Genomic DNA, 21674 nt, shown 5'->3' with positions numbered 1-21674 from the left:
GAAACTAAATACATTTTTCCCTATAAAGGAGTAATGACGATTGGTGAGCACCTATCTAACTTCTTTATCGTCGGATTAACCATGTGAACTGAAGGAATTCTTGGCCTCCATATCTCGGAGATTTTGTTCATGAATGAATAATATGTAATTATTAAGTGATTTAAAAATATAAGCAGTGTCAAAGGGTTATATTCTTTTATTATGTATTTTGGTGACGAAGTAAATCTAACTTTAAGTTGATTAGAACTAATTTTACAACACTAGTGGTAAATTTAAGATTTTCATACTTATAAAACTCTGTAATTTTTAATACATAAAAAGCTAAATGGTCAACAAAAAGAGAAATTAAAAATAATTAAGTAAAATACTTAACTTATAGATTTTTTTTTTAAAATGAGAGAAATAAAATAATAAATTAATCACTTAAATTTATAATTTTTATTATAAATGATTTTTTTTATCTTAATTTAAAAGTGATTAAACTCATTTTTTTAGTTTACTAACTTTATTTTAGAGGAACTCAATCTTAACCAATGTTCTGAAGATCGGACTGGATTGATCGGTCGGATCAGGCAAATAAAACCGTTAGTATTAACGGTCTGATCAGGCATATAAAACTGATAATAAAAAAAACTGGCAAAAAACTGTTGAACCGGATAAGAACCGGCCGGTCAGACCAAATCGAAACCCGGCCGGTTTCCACAAAAAAGGGAAGCTCCTTCGTTTCTCTCTCCCGTTCTCCCTTTCTTTCTTTCAGTCTCAGAAATCACACAAACCCAACCACAAAACCCTAGCACTGTAAGCCTACACCACCGCCACAAGGAGGGGCATACTGCCGCCGTCCGTCGCACTTAAAGTTCCCCATCCGTCATCTAGCTTCCCTCGTGCTCCAAGTCTTCAACCCCTGTTCGCTGTCACCGATCGTGGTTGCTTCCTCGAGCTCCGCGTCCGTCGTCTTTGTCTGCTCAGCCGCGCTTCCGTCGCCGTTTGTTTGCCGTTCACGTTCGCGTCTTCGTTCGCGTTCGCTCGGCGTTCACCGTTCGCGTGCACTCGTTGTTCACCGTTCGAGTTCGCGTTCGTCTGGAAGCCACGTTGCTCTGCTTCAAACTCTGCGACCAACCCGCGTGCTCCACTCAGCCGTCGAACTGCTCTCTGTTGTCCCCGCCGTGAGTTCCCTAAACCCGCCACCAGACAATACACTCACACAATAGACAACACCAATACTCTTCTTCAAACTCTGCAACTTCTGATTTCTACTACAATAAGTAATTATTTGATTTGGTAGTGGTTTGGATTTTTTCATAGACTAAATTGAAGTTACAATAGTTTTTTGTTCTCTTCTCTATCACATTGAAATTAATCATTGGATTCTCTTATTTCGTGTTAATTTTACCGCACTCAACATGTTTGATGAAATGCTTTAACCATATTTCTGATTGTGTTTATAATTTCTAGCTTTTATAATTTCTCTCGGTCAAGGTTAGTGGTCTGAACTCTGAAATTTCAAATTACTCAAATATGCAATTTCTGAAATTAGGAATTTGTGAATCTGAACTCTGAAGTTAGTGATTGATTTCTGATATGTTACTGATTCTGTTCTAATATGTGCTTTTGTTACTGATTCTGAAATTGAGTAATGGATTTGTTACTGATTCTGTTCTATGGTCTTATGGATGATTATTGGATTTCTAGCCGTTCTGTTGCTGTTTTTAATTTGGATTATGATTTATTGATTTTAGTTATGGATGAAAGTATTAATCAAGAAGCAGTTGCTATAATGCCTGCTTGAGTAATAATTCGTCTGTTAATCCTTCTAATTCAAATGATTCTGCTAATCCTAATCCTTCTAATTCAAATGATTCTGCTAATCCTAATCCACCTAGTTCGAATAATAGTTAGCCACAAGGTTCTTCTAATTTATGGATTTTGATGATTGATAAATCTTCATGTTGGTTTTTAATATTTAGATATTTCTTTTTACTATTTAACTTTTGAGATTGTATTTTGATAAGATCATATGGATTTGATTGATGACACTTTGTTGTTGAATGCTAATTTTTGTTGTTGAATGCCCTGTTTGTTGCTGAATGATGAATGCTGAATGCTGTTGGTAATGATGTTTTTGCTGTTGAATATCCTGCTGTTTTATTTCTTTGTTTGTTGCTGAATGTTGGTGGCAGAATTTAGATATGGTCATGTTGATAATTTTTTGATTTTTCAATGTGCTGTGGCTAGTCTTTAGTTTCGTATCTGGTTATGGATACTTCTTTGTTTTGTAGTTGTTGGTTTTGTTTTGGTTTGTATTTGGTTTTGCTTTGATTTGTAGTTGTTGGCTCCTAATTATTGCTGGTTTTGGTGGCTTTGTTTGTTGCTAAATGTTGGTGACAGAATTTAGATATGGTCATGTTGATAATTTTTTGATTTTTCATTGTGCTGTGGCTGGTCTTTAATTTTGTTTTAATTAATAAAACTTTTATTAATTTCTGTTATGGATAATAGTATTAATCAAATAGAGATTAATAAAACTTTATTAATTTCGAATGATGCTGCTAATCCTAATCCTAATCCACCGAAGCAAATGTGCAACAAGTTCTTGCGGATTTTGATGATTGATAAATCATGATGTTGGGATTTAATATTTAGATATGTTTTTTTACTATTTAATTTTTGAGTTTGTATTTTGATAAGATCATATGGATTAGATTGATGATATTTTATGTAGTGTTTTAAATTTCGAAGATATTTTAAGATTTATATTAGACTATAATTATATTTTAGGATGTTTATTTATTATTTATTTATTATTTTATTCTAAAACAATTTTTTTTGATTGAACCACCAATTAGACTGATTAGACTAATAAACCAATAAATCAGTAATTTGAACGGTTCAATGATCGGTCCAGTTCTTAGAACCTTGATCTTAACTTATACGCATGATCAATATAAAATGTTTTTATTTTATATAGATATTGAATTGTGCAATGTATTTATCAAATAAGTTAAAACAAATAAATTTTATATTTACTTTTATAAATTTTTATATTTACTAGGTACTACTCAAGTAATTGCATTTACCCATAAGGTGAGGGAGCATGGCCCGGTTTGATCCGAAAACCCAGTGTGTGTGGTTAAAAAATGACCCGGTTTGATCAAAAGGCAAAAATCGCATCCCAAGCTCCCAGGCGTCATCCTTCCCCTTCTTCGCAGCAGCTCCTCCTCCTCTTCGCATCTCTGCTTCGGATTACTCGCCACCACAACTCAGTCACCGCCGCAACTCTGTTTCACAGCCTCCTCCCTCTCTTACTCAGCTCCCTCCTTTCACCATCGCGGGTGCCTTCTTCCTGTAGGTAAGCTTCCGTTTTTTTTTTATTATTATAACCGAAACATTGATTTGAAACTTATTATAAACCCTAATGGTTGATAATATACTTTCTTAATATTTTTATAGATTCACATCTCAAATTCTTATCAAGAAGTATCATGAATTTGTAAATATAGAAGTATCACTTTTCTGTTTTTATAGCATGAATTTGTTGGAAATATTGATTTCGCTATTTTTAATTTATTATGCTTCATTGCTTGTAGTGTTCAAAGAATTTGTATTGCTTGAGAGGCAAACTGGGAAACTGATGAGAGGTAAACTCAGCTGCAATAGTATGTTATCTATGCTCGATTTTTCATCATGTTCCGGACTTTTTTCGGTGATGTAAGAAATTATGGTTTACTTCGAAAGGGATATATTTACCAGCAGAGGTTTAGCCTTGTGAACGTTAAGTTGAAATGGGTGAAAGATCGAAAACTGGATGCCGCTGTAGCTGGTCAGAAAGATCTTAAGGCGGTTGAGATCCTTGTTTCCATCATTGCCTCGTCTTCCGAATGTTGCCTTCCCATATATCGTCTTAATCCCCATCGCGGACAACTTGGTCTTCCTATTGATCTTAAGGTGTCTACCTTTATCAGAAGATATCCTACTATTTTTGTGGAGTCCAATTTTCTTGACAGTGGCGGCACTCCTGTTCCCAGTTTCGGCTTGAGTCCTCAAGCCTTGAAGCTTCACCATGAGCAAGTTAACATCCTTGAGCATGATCAGTTGGAACTCAGGGATAGGCTATGCAGATTGCTTATGCTAACAAGAGACAGGATCCTTCCACTACAAACTATTGATCAATTAAAATGGGACTTGGGTTTGCCCAATGATTACCCGAGTTCTTTTGTTCCGAATCACCCTGATCGGTTCTCTCTTGTTCACCTCCCTGATAATCGTGTTGGCTTGAAGTTGTTGTTTTGGGATGACAAGCTCGCTGTCTCGGAGATACTGAAGAATGCTTCTTTACAACAAGATCAAGAAGACATAAAAAATGGAACCTTAGCCTTTCCGGTTAGTTTCACAAGGGGTTTTGGTTTCAGAAGAAAATGCATGGAGTGGTTGAAAGAGTGGCAGAAACTCCCCTATACTTCACCTTACACTAATGCCTCACATTTGGATCCTCGTACCGATGAATCCGAGAAGAGGGTTGTCGGAGTCTTCCATGAGCTCCTTCATCTCACCCTTCATAAACAAACCGAACGCAAGAATGTCAGCAACTTGCGCAAACCCTTAGGGCTTCCTCAGAAATTCACCAAAGCATTTGAACGTCATCCTGGTATTTTTTACCTTTCCAATAAGAGTGACACGCAAACGGTGATTCTTAGAGAGGCCTACAATGGTAGGGAACTCATACAGAAGCATCCCCTTGTGAGAGTCAGAGAGAAACTTGCAAATTTATTGAAGAAGGGGTTACATGATAAGAGCAAGGGTTACACAAGAGATATAGATGAGTCAAACTCAGACATAGAGAGTGAAATGGATGAATATGATTCAGATGGCTTCCCCATAATCACTAAAGAGGGATGGGGGCGGGGCGGGTAGAGTGATGATGATGGATCTGAAGAAGAAGAACAAGAGGAGGGGGAGGAGTAGGAGGAGGAAGAAGAAGAGATAGAGAGCGGGTTTTTAATTCCTACAATCATTTGGAGTTGACCCTTGGCACTATTACCTGACAGGTCAGCGGACAACCGGTTGTTATCCGGTAGCAGAGGTCAATTTGTCCATTTTCCTTAATTAGTGGGGTCTGCTTGAGGTTTAAAGATAATTAATGTACGTTATGTCTCGGGCGAAAAAGGTCATAGCCGGATAGGGTATTTACCCTTTTTATTATGTGTCATAAAAGTTGAAATCTCATAAAAGACTATGGTTAAGTCAATAAAATTCAATTGTGCTAGTGCATATTATGTAGTGACTTTACTTATGACTTTACTTATTGTACACTCTACAGTCATCATTCAACAGCCATTTATCAAAATATCTGAACTTATGCACTCCCAATAATCAAACATGTTAATTCTTCTATAAGTGTTTTTAATGCTAATGCTAATGCTGCTCCTCCTTCTTCTAACAAGTGATGAGTATATCACTCATCCAAGCCATATAGATTTCTATTGACTGGAAAAATACAGAAGTACAACTTTAGTGGGAGGTTTTATCTTTTTATTTTAATATACAATAGAAGTTGAAAAAAGATTCAAGTGATTATCGGATGAAAAAATTGATAAGCAAGAAAAGTATATGATATATTCACACACAAAAACCTTTTTATGATGTCCATCTCTTGGATTATCGGTTGTGTTTGTTCCTTTGAAAATTGAAATCGGTCGAGTTTAATAAATGTTAAACAAATCAATTTAATACGGTGACAAATTTAAAAAAATTTGATAGTAGAGTGTAAAATATATATAATATATAATATGATAATAAAATAATTTTTATAATAATTTAAATAGTAAAAGTATATTTAATAACATAATGTAGGTAAATAAATATAATTATCATTATCATATATTACTTATAAAATTTTTAAATTTTAGTAGAAATATTTATCTTCTAATATTATATACACATCTGTCCCTCATTAAATATTTGATCCAATTTATGCATTGGACAAATAATTTAATCGGTTCATCGAAATTTCGGTTTGAAATTAACTGATTTCGAGCAGATAAATAAACTAATGTTGATTAATATTTTCTCCTAAAAATATTTTAAAATTTATTCAAAATGGGAAAACATTAAAATTCTTGTTGATGAATTTTGATGAATGAAAAAAAAAGTAAAAATTCGATACAATTAACTTCATATAAAATTTATAACCGAGAGTTATTGGATATTAATTTAGGTGGAAACTCAAGTACAGTTAATACTTGATAATTTAATTAATTTGACTAAATTTTTATATAACGATTCTTAAATATTAACTTTACGATAAGTCGATTTTATCTGACCATTAATTAAAAATGGTCTTGAATTTCCACAATAAGAGAGAGAGTAAAATTAGTGGCTACGATTCTCCACGTAATGGGTACCCGTCACAACCGTCATTGCCCGCGTAAGCACCCCTCTTCTGTCTTCTCTTCCTCCCTCTAATAATTGGACCAAACTTCTCTTTTCTTTTCTTTTTCTATTTTTTTTTCTTTCTCTCCAAGTTCCAACTTCTTGCCCCTTCTTTCTTCTTTCTTTCCTCTGCTTCCCATCGTTGAAATTTAACAGAATCACGCATACACTAACAAATAGAATACGCTTTTGCTATTACTATTGCTTCTAACATCATCCAATTCAATTCTTTTCTCAAATATAGCATAGTTACTGTTAAACACAGACAGAACACACTTGCAATTTGAAGAGACTTATGAACACGATTCGGTCTCGTTGGTTGTCGAGAAAAATGGTCGAAGAATTTGGCAAATCAGCAACCGCAACCACTTCCTCCACCGAAACGCCGCGTTTTTGGCCTTCTCTCTTACGTTGGATTCCAACTTCCACCGACCACATCATCAATGCCGAGAAGCGCCTTCTCTCTCTCGTCAAGTATCCATCTCATAAACCCTTTTCTTCTTAGCTTCTGTTACTTACTCCTCTGCTTAAAAGTTGAATCTTTTACGATTTTCCCCGGTCTTAATTTGTATGTTGGTCTAATCTAATCCATTTCTTTGAGATGAATTTGATAAATACTGTTTAGGGTGCATTTGATTGTTATGTTTGTAAAGTATGCATAGCTTGTGTTTGAATAAACTCTTCAATGAGAATATCAGGAAAAAAAAAATCCCTTTTTTCCCGTTGTTTTGATGTTACAACTTGATCCAACAGCACTTCGAAATTTTTTTGACTAAAATTGTTCCTCTCTTTTTTTTTGGTGCGGCAGGACTCCATATGTCCAAGAAAAGGTTAATATAGGCACTGGTCCACCAAATTCTAGAGTTAGATGGTTTGGTTCAGTGAGCAATGAGCCACGGTTTATTAACACCGTTACATTTGATAGTAAAGATGATGCTCCTACCCTTGTCATGGTTCATGGATATGCAGCTTCACAGGGTTTCTTCTTTCGAAATTTCGATGCTCTAGCTAATCGATTTAGGGTCATTGCTATTGATCAACTTGGGTGAGTGAGATATGCTTGTATGTTGTATCTGAGTGTGATCCTACTGATGTTTTTAGTGCTTTGTGCTTTACGGGGTCATTGTGAGTTTTGATTTTGGAGGGGAAGGAAAGTGAAGGACTCGAAGTGTAAAAGGAAGTATCCTTTTACTACTCAAGTTCTTCTCTTCCCCTAAAAGACTCAAGCTCGCAAACACCCCCTTTATGATTAAATTTGAGGGAAGTAGTGTTGTTTCAAATTGAGGCCTGTGTTTTGCTCTAACTAGTTGCATTGAAACGTTTTTGTCAGTTGGGGTGGATCTAGCAGGCCTGACTTTACATGCAAAAGCACTGAAGGTTGATGCTAAAGTTGATTTCGAAATTCGAATAGAAAAAGTTTCATTCTTGTTGCCTAAGTTGAAAGTATGAGTAGCAAAATACTTAATCTTTGTTGCTTGACCATGCAGAAACTGAAGCATGGTTCATCGATTCTTTTGAGGAATGGAGAAAAGCCAAAAACCTTAGCAATTTTATATTGCTCGGGCATTCTTTTGGTGGTTATGTTGCTTCCAAGTATGCACTTAAGGTTAATGTCTTTCTACAGTGTACTAAAATGACTCTAATTTGGTTTTCTTTGCTTTTTCCTTTTTAAAAAGAATTATGGTATATATGACTATATCCTAATATTTATTCTTATGAATAGCACCCGGAGCATGTTAAGCACTTGATTTTGGTGGGACCTGCTGGTTTTTCACAAGAAACAGAGAGGATTACAAAGTTCTTATCAACATGGAAAGGATCAATTTTGAACCAGATATGGGAATCTAACTTTACACCTCAAACTATTATTAGGTACACTACTTTGTCCCTATTTCTTCATCCTGTATATCAGTTTTATCATTTAATTTCGCTTGAATTAGTTTTACGATAGAGTTAGTGTTCTTTGTATCCCTTCCCTCAAAATGACAGATATTTTTTCAGATAAATCTCTAATTGATATTCTACATATGTTTGTCGCAGAGGTTTAGGTCCTTGGGGTCCTGATATGGTGCGCAGGTATACAAGTGCTAGGTTTGTTACTCATACAACTGGTGAAATGCTGAATGAAACTGAAACCAGTTTGCTAACAGGTATGATCTGATATAACCTATTAATATGTGTTAAAGATGTAAGATTATATTCTAATTATGTATTTATTTTTACTATTGAAGATTATGTTTACCATACTCTAGCGGCTAAAGCTAGCGGTGAGCTGTGCCTCAAACATATATTTTCGTTTGGAGCATTTGCTAGGATGCCCCTTCTTCACAGGTTTGATGATCATTCTCCTGCTGTTGATTATCGAATTATTCATTCCTTTCTGCTTTATTACTTCAAAAATGTTAGTAGTTGAGAATGAAAGGTTATTTGGATTTTAGATTATAGTATTTATAACTTGATTCCATGTTCTATATTTACTATTGCGTGGCTCATAGAAAAGATAAACTTTGGAAGCTTCTGATGTCTTCAATGCATTGAAAATTTAAAACTTAGTAATTCTTTTTAGAAATTTAAATAGTGCTCATAAGGCTTTTGTTTGCAAAACCCCTATGAAATAGGGGAATTCATAGGAAAAAGTAAGAGGCCACAAGGGAAATTGACTCTAAAGGGGTTGCAAAGACAGTAATGATACACCATTCCCAAAAATTCTCATAAATATCATTGTAAAAATTAAATGAGGTAAAAAAGTTGATTCAATAAATATCTTTGATGATTAACTTGCAAAGTATGATATGGCTTCATATCTCTATAGGTTCAAATTTCCACTTGCTATTAGGAGTTAGGATAATGCTATAACCTCCATTTTCTGCCTCTTTGGATTCTTTTTTCTCACGCGATAAAGAATTCAATTTTCGAATGGATTCCTACCTATGCCTAGATCTCGGATAAATGGAATTTTTTTGGTGTTTCAGGGCTTTAGAGTGGAAGGTGCCCACCACTTTCATATATGGTATCCAAGATTGGATGAATTACGAGGGTGCCCAAGAAGCGCGCGACCAGATGAAGGTTCCATGTGAAATCATTAGAGTTCCCCAGGTACCATCACTTTCTCCTTGTCCCCAAACAATGAAAACCCATTTTGAATGTTGTTTTGAATTTGGATAAGGTAAATTACACTGACCTCCCTTATGGTTAGGAAATATTACACACAACCCCTTTTTTATTTGTAAAATTATACACTAACCAACCTAGGATGGTGACATTCTATCCTCCTCCAGGGAATAAAAAATCCTTATTTAAAATCACCCTTACTCCATGGTGCATATAAGAAACAGGCGGAAGGATTCGGGTTATATGACACTTGTCACTCTTATGTTTTGCAAAACGTGACACTTTGTTTGGTTAATGTCTCATGACAGAAAATACATACATAGTGAGACAAAGATCCTTGTCATCATTGTTTGGACAAATTTTGTTTAAGGATAAAAACATTGTCTATTTTTGTATTTGTCACCTTTTTCAAAAAGGTTTATGTGTTTCAGTGTTTTTAAATTCTTTTGTTAAGAGTTAAGACAATTTTCAAACAGGACCTAACCTCTGTTGTAAACATAACATTTGAGAGGTTAGTATAATTTACTCTATATTTTTGAGCTGAGAAATTTGGTTATTTTTTGCAGGCTGGTCATTTTGTGTTCATTGACAACCCAAGTGGCTTCCATTCAGCTGTGTTCTATGCTTGTCGTAGGTTTCTTAGTCCGAATCCCGATAGCGAGTCCCTTCCGGACGGGTTAACCTCTGCATAGGCCATAATCTTGTGCATGCTGTCTAGAATTTTATTATTATTTGTCAAGTAAAGTTATTACAAATTAAATTCCATGGGTTAATGAAGCCATGTTAAATTGTAGTTGTAACAGCAATTACAAGGAACACAACCTGTGTCATGAATTTGATTACTGAAAGATGTGCTGAATTAAACTTTGTAATATTAAGGTTGTTCTTCTGTATAGTTTGTACTATAAATGAGAAAGTGATAGCCTATGTTGTAATATAAATTAAGAACTCATTACACCTGTCTTTTTCCTCTGTTGACATGATTGTAAAATCTAGTTTGCATTGAATCTGAAAGAGATACAACAACCCTACTCAATCATTTAAAATTTCATCGATCTAATCTAAGTTAACTTTGGCACCAATATCAAATTTGGACCACAGCAAGAATAGTGGTAGAATCAACTTTTTTAAACCCCCCTCCCCTCCCCCTTGAATTCACCATTCTAAAATACATTAACTAATTTATCACCATATAGCATATAGTATATGTATATAGAATAGAAATAACTACAAGAGAAGTACGTCCTACAAACAATTTCTCATAAAATGATAAAATGCATAGTAAAAATGTTATGTATATACTAAAACTAAGTGAAAAATAGTAGAAGAAATTCCGTTGCCGGGACTTGAACCCGGGTCTTTCGGGTGAGAGCCGAATATCCTGACCAACTAGACTACAACGGAAGCTATTGTTGAGACTTGGGAATTTCAAGTTATGAGTGAGGGTTTCATAGAAACAGACCAAAATCTGCGCAGGGTTCTCCGCCAGTAAATGGGCGGAGCGCCTCATCTCCGACTTCCAATTCATCGGCGACTCCGACCATCACTACTCCTCCTCTGCCGCCGCATCCGCTACTCTCAGCCCTCCACGCTACGATTCTCCGCCTGAGCAGCGGTTCCTCTCGATTCCTCTCGACTTCTACAGAATCCTCGGCGCCGAAACACATTTCCTTGGCGACGGTATTCGACGCGCGTACGAGGCGCGTTTCTCGAAGCCACCGCAGTATGCGTTCAGCAACGAAGCGTTAATCAGCCGCCGCCAGATTCTCCAAGCTGCTTGTGAAACCCTAGCTGACCCTGCTTCCCGCAGAGAGTACAACCAGGGACTCGTTGAAGATGAAGACGCCACCGTTTTCACTCAAGTCCCTTTCGATAAGGTCATTTTATAATTGAAGCTCAGCTAATCTTGAATCGTAAACTTGGAGTTTATGACTTGACTTGGCTTGACTTGAGAGTTCGATAATGCTGTTTGTTTGTTAATGCAACTTCGCTTTTTAAACTGTTCAGGTAGTTCTTATTCACTAGATTAAAACATTAGATATCATCTTCAGCTAGTGGGAAATAGTTTAATTTTTGCTGCATAGTACATTAGTGATTTTCAAGTGGTGGTAGGCTCATCCTTATCCCCTTTGTCTCGAGTTCGAGCCCTTGGATGTATATAGAACTGTATTGAGAGAAGCAGTTATAGTTCCTCCAGTCGGGTTAGTATACCAGCGGCAAAGACTCATGGTTTTTATTCTTACTTTAATTGTGCTTGTTAATGGAGTGTAAATAGAGAATATAAATGAGGTTATAATTTCAATTCAGGATTTTTGTTTTTGGGGTAGAATCAGGTCATGTTTTGCTATTAATATTATCAAAGCAAGTTTTTATTGATATGCATAAAGATTGAAAGAATAAATGTTGTGGAATGGATGGAGTATTGGAGTATGGTTCTATGTATATGGAAGGAATGCACAAAATTTTGAATATTATATGTCAAAAGTTTCCCCCTTATCACAGTACATGTGTTTTACAAGTGGAGCGTATGTATAGGTGACCCCATGTTGTTTTTGGCTTAATTTGTTCAATTGCATAAGAAGGCAGTGATGGGTTTTTTGCAGGTTCCTGGAGCTCTCTGCGTGCTGCAGGAAGCTGGGGAGACCGAGTTGGTGCTTCAGATTGGGCAGGGCTTACTGAGAGAGAGATTGCCCAAGTCGTTCAAGCAAGATGTCGTGTTGGCCATGTCGCTCGCTTATGTTGACATCTCGAGGGATGCTATGGCCTTTACTACTCCCGATTTCATTACTGCATGTGAGATGCTTGAGAGGGCATTGAAACTTTTGCAGGTGAATATGATAGTTCCATGGCTATGGATGATCGTTTTTTTGTTTCTCGATTGCTGTATCCTAAAAATTTGCCATTTTCCAAACAATATTGGTTTCAGATGATTTGACTTTTTTTAAGTCAATGCTTCTAATTATATCAATAGGGATGTGTGGAATTTGGTTTGACACTGACAGGATTAATCATGGCAATGCAAGCCACTGTATAGTTGTTATAATGTTCAATTAGGTTTTGTATAAACATTGATGATTTAAAATTTGACACAATATAAAATACAGTTCTGATACAAAGTGCTCTCTGCGAACTTGATTATGTAGGAAGAAGGAGCAAGCAGCCTAGCACCAGATTTACAAGCACAAATCGACGAGACACTGGAGGAGATAACCCCACGCTGTGTTTTGGAACTTCTATCCTTGCCCCTTGATGAAGAACATCGAGCACGAAGGGATGAAGGTCTGCAGGGTGTCCGCAATATTTTGTGGGCTGTTGGAGGAGGTGGTGCGGCAGTAATTGCTGGGGGTTTCACACGTGAGGACTTCATGAATGAGGCTTTTTTACATATGACAGCAGTTGAACAGGTATTCTTGCATTGTTGTTTTGCATATTTTTCTGTAATGTTCTCTTCATGTTTATATTTGAAAAATTTCTCTTCATCTTGTTTCCTTTTACCTTCAATATTCTTTGAAGGTTGATCTTTTTGTGGCCACACCAAGTAATATACCAGCTGAAAGTTTTGAAGCATATGGGGTGGCACTTGCGCTCGTTGCGCAAGCCTTTGTAGGTAAAAAGCCACATCTTATCCAAGATGCGGATAACTTATTCCAACAACTTCAACAAACAAAGGTAACAACTATGAGACATGCTGCCTCTATTAATGCTCCAAAGAGAGAGGTTGATTTTGCTTTAGAAAGGGGCCTCTGTGCCTTGCTTGTTGGGGAGCTAGATCAGTGTCGATCATGGTTGGGACTAGACAGTGAGAGCTCTCCATATAGAAATTCATCCATTGTAGAATTTGTAATGGAAAATGCCAAGGGTGATGAAGACAGTGATCTTCCTGGACTCTGCAGATTGTTAGAGGCATGGTTGATGGAAGTAGTTTTTCCGAGATTTAGAGATACTAAAGAGATAACATTCAAGCTTGGAGATTACTATGATGACCCTACAGTGCTCAGGTATCTAGAGAGGCTGGAGAGTGTTGGGCATTCACCCTTGGCTGCTGCAGCAGCCATAGTGAAAATCGGAGCTGAGGCTACGGCTGTTATTGGTCATGTCAAGGATAGTGCAATGAATGCATTGAAGAAGGTGTTTCCTGTTGGTTATGAAGATGAAATTGTGAAAATTCAAGAGAATGACGGGAAGGAATATTTCAATCTTTCTGAAAGTGAGAATCTTTTAATTTCACCAGATCAAGATACTTCGACTGGTATTGAGGTTTCTGGAACAAGAAAACCTTCTGAGATAAGTGGTGGTGAGATAATTACTGACAAAATTAAAGATGCAACTGTGAAGATCATGTGTGCTGGCGTTGTGATTGGACTCGTGACTGTGGTTGGCTTGAAGTTTATACCTGCTGCTAGGCATGGCTCACCCACCATACGCAAAACAACTGGTTCGACACTGGCATCAGATACTGTCAACATAGGTATTACCTTTAGAGACACCCGCAATTAGGATCACAATTACAAATTGATTTCCATCATGAATTATCATCTGAATGATTCAGTTACTGCTGATCAGAAATTTGATTTCAAAAGTTCATAGTTAACTTCTAGCAATTATTGCATGGTGCGTATAATACATATTTATCTGCACAGGTTCCTCGGGAGGTGAAGAATTAGAAGAGCAACTTCCGAAAATGGATGCAAGGGTTGCTGAAGCTGTGGTTCGCAATTGGCAGAACATTAAATCCCAAGCTTTTGGACCCAAACATTGCCTCGAAAAATTGCCAGAGGTAAAGAATTAATTTGGTCCTTATGAAAATGGAGATGATAATCACAACTTTACAAAAACATGACCAATATGCTGAAAATCTTGCGATTTTGAGGAAGTGCTTTAAAAGAAGATCATTGTAGACTAATCAATACGATTTTATCCTAGACAACTTGAAATTCTACAGTGATTTCCTTAATTTTCATCTTCATATATGTCAAGTTTTGCTGAATTTAAGATATGCTATAGGTACTTGATCACGAGATGTTGAAGATATGGTCCGATCGGGCATCCGAGATTGCAGAGCGTGATTGGTCCTATAACTACACGTTGGAGGACCTCAGCATCGATAGCGTGACTATATCCCAGAATGGGCGGCGTGCGGTGGTCGAGACAACTCTCAAAGAGTCAACCCACCTCAATGCTGTAGGTCATCCGCAGCACAATGCTTCAAGCAGCAAAACCTACACAACAAGATATGTGATGTCTTATTCAGATTCAGGTTGGAAAATCGTTGAAGGAGCTGTTCTTGAGTCATAGTCATGTTTTGTAATATTGTTTGCACTTTTCGAGCACTCTTAATGTAGTTAACCTGTAAATACTCCATCTATGTGCTATCAGATTCTTCAATTAGCTGCAAATGTTTGAAAATTTCATGCAGAAATAAATAATTTTTTTATCATTTAGTAAACATGTAATTTGGACTTTGATCTTAGCCATATCCAAACAAAATATCAGGTATCGGTTAAATTTAACGAAAGGTGATAATAACTTAATAAGTGATAACTATTGCCTCATAACTCAATAAGTTTGATTTTATTCTATGCAGTATGATTTCTTAATCTCACAAATGAGTTAATTTACTTTTTTTAATAAAAAAATAAATAGGTGCACGGAGTGAAATAGGTATTTCATATGGCAAATACGACAAAGCGTATTAAGTGGTCCAATGAAGAGTTTTAATTTTAACAAGATCCATATTTATTAGGTGGTAGAAATCTATTTTCGGGATACAAACGTGATAATAAGATGGCTGCATTTATTTTTTCTCTTTTCTTCGTAATTTTTAAAAAGTATTATTTTTCTTTGAGATAACAATTATAATTATGAGATCTCTAAATTTTCACCTGTTAATTAACTTGGTCCTTGAATTTTATAATTATCAATTAAGTTAGTCTTTTACGTAGATTTTGACTTGATGTTGATGTTATTAGTGAAATATTTACAGTGAAAACTCACGTGCAGTTGTCTTTATGTGAAGTTGTTAGTTGAGAATCGTTAGATAACAATTCTATCAAATATGTTAAATCATCTAATAATTTTTAACTAACAACTTTACATGAAAACAATTGGATGTGAGTCTTCACTAATATTTACGTAGATTGTTAATTATTTTATGGTATAGTAACGTGTTCCACCTGTAACAAAAAGATTTGTTGATGATCTGTCGTATTGATGACATGTGGCATAGTAACTAATATTATAAGACGTAACACTAAAACTACCATTTCATCAACAATAATGTTAAAACATAATTTATAAGAGATTAATATGATCCATCATTATAAAATTTATAGACCAAATTAATCCGTTTAAAAAATCCAGGAAACAAATTGATTGGTTTTCTTCAGCTATGATATTGCATGATAGTTGTACCAAAAGCTTCATTATGATAATGTGAAATATTATTCGTATCTACTACGTCTTTTGTAACATGTTGTTCTCTATCTCAAAGTCGTCTTAGGCTTAAAGGCCAAGCAATAGCAACTCATGCAAATTAAAGCAATTAAAGTGGGACCTATGTATCAATGAATGTATGATAATGTGCAAGTTGATACGGTTTCTTAGGGAGAAATTTTTATATGCTATATAGTATTCGTGCAAGATATTTTTCTTGCTACACACGCATCATTTATTATTTAATTTGTCACTATAATTTTATTTGTGGGCTAGTAAGAATAAAATAGTACAATTACGATTATGTTAGAAATTTCTTAACCAGTAACTCCTATGAATCTGAAAGATAGAAATGGGAATACAATTAATAATCACATACATATATATGGAATAAATTATTATTTATTCACTTGAGATGATGCATTCATGGTTGAATTATTAATTTATGGACTAAAGTTTTTCTTATTTCGTGGAGAAGTTTTCATTGTACGAAAATGTTGACTATATATAGGAACTTTAATTATATTTTATTATTTTATCAAATCAATAAAGAATGAGAAAAAGAAAGTAACCTCCATAAAAACGTTTAGATGCTCCCCTTATCATTTTCATTAGATCTTCCTTTGAACTCTTTTTCAACAATAATATTTCAAAAGTTTAATTGTGTGCTAATGAAAAGATCAATCTAGTACTACATTTTAGGTTTGATATTCTTTTTAATATAGTAATTATTATATAGTACTTTTAGTAAATATCAGCTCCTATAAAAAGCAGTTTTTTTTTCCCTTGTATATAGATCCCTTCTGATAATATTTCATCAGAGACTACTCATGAAGGCTGATATTTAATTACAAGTCTACTCATTTTGTTTCTCAGTATATTATTAAGTTGAAAACCATTTTTTCACACTTAAATAGTGTGTAGATTATTTATATAATTATCCATCTCACATTTTATTTAATAATAATAAAAAATATATTGACTCGGTATATAATAAAGAGTTATGTTAGGGAGACATTAACACAAAAGTTCTCTTATTATTTTCAGACTATAAATGCATTTAAAAAGTCAAAAAAAGATAAATTATGACTCTATATAGTAATTATTTTAGAGCATGCATTGTTAGTGGGGTCACATAGGGGTTACCCTATCTATTGCTACAATAATTGTATGTGGGGGAACAAAGTGAACCCTAAGACATCTCAATTTTTTTTAAATCTTTGTTATGACCTATTTTGTTAAATTATTGCATGAATGTTAAAATTTTTTAGCTCTTATACATAAAAGACCAGCAAATAACTTTTCAAGTGGCTCTTATATTATTAGTAGCAAAAGTTAATCTTATTATTAGAAATTATAAGAGTTAGTTACTTCACACCTATAAACATTAGGAGGCTTTTAGTTTTAGATAATGTGAGGCTTTATACTTGTATATTTGTAAAATGTAGGTCTATTCTTTATTAGTTGCAACAACCATCTATAACCGCAACAACGTAATTCTATCGCCAAATGTTTAGATTTTATAATAAAATTAAGAGGAACTCATATAATTAAACTTTATTATACATAGATACACTCATTTTTGTTTTAGCTTACTAACTTGAATTTAATTTATATAAATAACAAGGTGTTCTATTTGCAACTACTTAAGAAATTTACCACTTTTTTCAAAATGTCTTAATAGATTTTGAATATATATGATCATGTGGGGACAGATATAATTAGGTTTTTGGTGGCGTAACCTATATACAATTGTGACAACTAGTAATAGTATCTATATATATGTGACATTTATCCTTTTTCTGTAGCATAGGAAAAATATGGAAGCCACATTTAATAAGTATTTGATTCTCTTCTCAATGTTCATAGTGTTAATTGTTAGGCTTAAAGGTGATGATCAAAGCCAAGGCAATGCCACATTGGTTACTCTCCCATTAAACCTACAAGGTAATAAAAGTAGTGAAGAAGCAAAAGGAAAACACAATAATGAAGTTGTGTTCAACTCAAGCAAAGGAGGAGGTGGCGGCGGCGGAGGTGGAGGGTTTAAATGGGGTTGGGGTGGCGGAGGCGGAGGAGGAGGAGGAGGTGGTGGTGGTGGTGGTGGTGGAGGTGGCGGTGGTGGAGAATATGCAGAATGCATGGCAAGAACAAGATGCAAAGGAATGAGATTGGATTGTCCACTTCACTGTGGTGGATCATGTTTCTATGATTGCCACCATATGTGTAAGCCTCATTGTTGGAGACCTTAATATACATTCTTTTTCAAGGGAATTAGAGATCGTATTAAGAGGTTCAATTTTTGTCAAACCTAATTTAACAATCCAATCTTTTTACTTTTCTTTTTTTTTGGCTTGCTCCACCTATCTATCATCACTTATGTTGTCATTGTTCTTGTTTCTATTTTGCATGTGATTAAATTTTTCATTTTTCTTCATCAATGAATGCTTTTTATTGTACTTTTGTCATTGTAATGAAATAAAATTAAATTTTTATTGTTTGGTTTAGAAATAAAAAAGAAAAACAAAAGAAAAAAAATAGTATGGGGTTTATCTAAATGTTTTTTATTCAAGCATGAGATGAAATTAATGGAAAAAGTGCAAATAATGCTAAAATTACAAATCATTTTATATATTATAAAAACTTTATATATTTTAATGAGAATATAAATTATTTGCTGACTAATCATTTTCACAATCGATGTGACTAATCATTTGCTGACTTATTGACTTGAAATAATATATATATTATCATGCATGCATTTTCCTTATTTCGGGTTATAAAGAAGCCTCAGAGAGATTGAGAAGCGAAAATCAATTTCAGTCCATTCGCACTCGCTCTTCGCATTTCGGTCGCACTCATCATCGCTCTTCGCATTTCGGTCGCGATCCAGCTGGTATGGGACACCCAACTGAGAAAAGAATCGATGAGCAGGAAGAGTATAACAAGAAAGAGGGAAAACCCACGGGAATTGCAATTAGGGTTCCGAAAAGAAGCGCTGGTTTGAAACTGGTGTCTGCAAGTAATGAAAGAAGAGAGTGTGTGAGGCCTACACAGGGTTATCAAATTGCTCATAATGTTCCGGTGAAATTTTCGAAGCTCTTCCACCTGAAAATCAACGCAACGATGCAAAGCAGAAACCAGAATCACCCAAGTGCAAAGTTCCCTTGCAGACACCAGTTTTAAAACAGGGCTTCTTCTTTTAGGAACCCTAATTTTCCCTCTTTCTCGTTATACTCTTCCTCATCTTATCGCATTACTTTTTTGGCTTCCATATGATTAGGTCTTCATCTGATTAGTTACAACACACACTGCACTTTCCAGTTGGTTCGCACTCATACTTGATTGCTGGTTCTCGCATTGGTCATCATCGCTCTTCAGGATCGTCATCGCGTTACTTTCTCTCTTATTTGAATTCTGATTTTATCGTACATTATCTTTAGCAAATTCTTTCAATTATGTTATTATATTATATGTATATAAAGATTAATTATTAAATTAATTATTTGTTAAAATAAATATTTAAATAGAAAATACACATTTAAAGCTAGCAATGAGTGCTAAGTGCGGGAACATTAAATATTTACTTCAGGGGTATGAGCGGAATTTTAGGTTCTAAAAACAAGACTTTGATATGGGCCAAAGTTTGGGTCTGACAAAAAAATATAGTTGAAAAATTGGCTGGATATCCAAAAAATTCTTAAACAATAACTAAGATTTATAGCCCAAAAAGGGAATAAAAGTGATTATAAAAGTTGTGTTCAACTCAAGCAAAGGAGGTGGGTTTAAATGGGGTCGGAGTGGAGGAGGAAGAGGTGGTGGTAGTAGTGGAGATGGCGGCGGCGGCGGTGGTGGTGGATGGGGTTGGGGAGGAGGAGGGGGTGGTTGGTGGAAATGGGGTTGCAATGGAAGGGTTAGAGGGAGAAGGCATTATCACAAACACAAGAAGGGCAATAAGAATAATAAAGAAGATTACAAGATTGGGAAATATGCAGAATGCACGGCAAGAACAAGATGCAAAGGAATGAGATTGGATTGTCCACTTCACTGTAGTGGATCATGTTTCTATGATTGCCACCATATGTGTAAGCCTCATTATTGAAGACCTTAACATACATTCTTTTTTAAGGGAATTGGAGATCGTATTAAGAGGTTCAATTTTTGTCAAACCTAATTTAACAATCCAATCTTTTTACTTTTTTTTTTTTTTTGGCTTGCTCTTTTTACTTTTTTTTTTTTGGCTTGCTCCACCTATCTATCATCACTTATGTTGTTATTTCTATTTTGCATGTGATTAAATATTTCATTTTTCTTCATCAATGCATTTTTTTTGTACTTTTCGTCATTGTAATGAAATAATGCTTGTTAATGATAATTAAGGCGCTCATGTTGGCGCACTTGTTAGTTTTCAATTGAGATATCAACTGTGAAATATGTTGATTAGCTTTTCGTTAATTTATTTATAAGAATTTCATTGACTAGTAAGACAATGATTAGATTAAACTTTTTCTATAAATGATTAATCCCTTGCACCATATTTGCCAGCTGGTTTTATACAGGTCGCTTATAATAGAATAAAATATGATTTTTATTCTTAATGTTTTTAAATAAAATGATAAAGGTAATTATTAAGAATTTTGCTAGGTATAGAAATTAACTCTGGTAAACAATGTGAAAATAAGTTTTAGAATTCATTCAATAAAGTAAAAAAAATATTCTATTCTAAATTATCTCCTAAATCTTAATATTAGAATAACTATTTTCAATTGAACATCTAATCATTATTAACCGTGCATAAGTAAATCGAATAAAAAAAATCATCCAAATAAGAATAATAAATATAATCATCTGCATACCTATTGAATTGAATATTCAAAATATTCATTGTTCACGTTATTTAGTATTCTGTATTCTCAATGTCTACCTATATTTTTTCAATTAATAATAATGCGTACAATAAGAATTAAATTTAATAATTAGAACATAATAATAAAATTAATTATAATTTTTAAAATGTTATTAGGGATATGTATTAGATTAAATATTAAGAATAATTTTAAAAATTTTTGAAAATATTAAGAATAAAAATATATTTTATATTTAAAAAAATAAAATACAAAAAATTCAGAGGCTTTACAGTTTATACAGTATATTTCTTATATATATATTAGGGTTTTTTATTTTTATATTTTTATAGATATTTCATATTTGGGTTGAGTAATACTGTTTGCCATGATGACTTTATTTTTTCAAAAATATGTTAAGAAAACATCCTTAGTAGTTGCTATTTATATATTATTTGTAATAGGGTAAAATCTTATAATAGAAAAATGAGGACAAGTATTATTTCTGTGCATATACTGGTACTATTATTTTTGGACACACACTTGGTGTTGCTCATACCGAAGACACTCATTCACTTAATTCGTAGACATACTAAAAATAACATCTTCGAATTGTTGACCCTAAAATGGATACCAAGACTACTACTTTTTGAATTAATAATTTTCTATAAACGTATAATAATACGGTAGTGGAGAACCAGAGATGATGATAAATACTGTTCTGACTTCAACAATGGGGACACCTTTAATTTTATCGGGACACACATATTTTGAGTTTTCAAGTTTCAACTCAAATACACATTGTTTGGTTAGGGAATATGAATTTTTTTGAAACATGAGATAAAAATTGATAGAGAAGGT

At 34.3% G+C, this 21674-nt stretch overlaps 4 protein-coding genes and 1 non-coding gene across 9 annotated transcripts; 4 read left to right on the top strand and 1 right to left on the bottom strand.

Moving 5' to 3' along the window:
• The first annotated feature begins 723 nt into the window (after window positions 1–723).
• LOC107493100 (protein WHAT'S THIS FACTOR 9, mitochondrial) lies at window positions 724–5268 on the top strand. Of its 5 annotated transcripts, none has more exons than XM_052263216.1 (3): window positions 724–1166; window positions 3085–3349; window positions 3588–5268. In XM_052263216.1, the coding sequence occupies exon 3, from the start codon at window positions 3685–3687 to the stop codon at window positions 4909–4911; it is 1227 nt and encodes a 408-aa protein (XP_052119176.1). In that variant the 5' UTR covers window positions 724–1166; window positions 3085–3349; window positions 3588–3684; the 3' UTR covers window positions 4912–5268. The 5 variants fall into 5 exon arrangements, with proteins under 5 accessions (XP_052119176.1, XP_020980170.1, XP_052119175.1 ...); XM_021124511.2 differs by having other exon boundaries at window positions 3053–3349; XM_052263215.1 differs by having other exon boundaries at window positions 724–1265.
• Window positions 5269–6497: 1229 nt separating this feature from the next.
• Window positions 6498–10504, top strand: LOC107493101 (probable 1-acylglycerol-3-phosphate O-acyltransferase). The gene is made up of 9 exons (XM_016114176.3): window positions 6498–6903; window positions 7238–7474; window positions 7760–7806; window positions 7917–8035; window positions 8153–8301; window positions 8470–8579; window positions 8661–8760; window positions 9402–9525; window positions 10107–10504. Exons 1-9 carry the CDS (start codon window positions 6725–6727, stop codon window positions 10230–10232), a joined length of 1191 nt encoding a protein of 396 aa, XP_015969662.1. The 5' UTR covers window positions 6498–6724; the 3' UTR covers window positions 10233–10504.
• A 323-nt stretch (window positions 10505–10827) lies between these two features.
• LOC107493027 (protein ACCUMULATION AND REPLICATION OF CHLOROPLASTS 6, chloroplastic) lies at window positions 10828–15002 on the top strand. Its single transcript, XM_052262974.1, has 7 exons — window positions 10828–10834; window positions 11017–11417; window positions 12144–12368; window positions 12684–12944; window positions 13054–14008; window positions 14181–14317; window positions 14545–15002. The coding sequence occupies exons 1-7, from the start codon at window positions 10828–10830 to the stop codon at window positions 14833–14835; spliced, it is 2277 nt and encodes a 758-aa protein (XP_052118934.1). The 3' UTR covers window positions 14836–15002.
• TRNAE-CUC (transfer RNA glutamic acid (anticodon CUC)) lies at window positions 10872–10944 on the bottom strand. Its single transcript has one exon. It is a non-coding gene; the product is annotated as a tRNA-Glu (tRNA).
• A 2790-nt stretch (window positions 15003–17792) lies between the features above and the next one.
• LOC107493028 (uncharacterized) lies at window positions 17793–18221 on the top strand. Its single transcript, XM_016114108.1, has one exon. The coding sequence runs from the start codon at window positions 17793–17795 to the stop codon at window positions 18219–18221; it is 429 nt and encodes a 142-aa protein (XP_015969594.1).
• Window positions 18222–21674: the final 3453 nt, after the last annotated feature.

Source organism: Arachis duranensis, chromosome 6 (assembly GCF_000817695.3).
Source record: "Arachis duranensis cultivar V14167 chromosome 6, aradu.V14167.gnm2.J7QH, whole genome shotgun sequence".
NCBI lineage: Eukaryota > Viridiplantae > Streptophyta > Magnoliopsida > Fabales > Fabaceae > Arachis > Arachis duranensis.
Note: the sequence above shows the minus strand (reverse complement) of the source record. Positions and strands in the feature narration are given on the sequence as shown.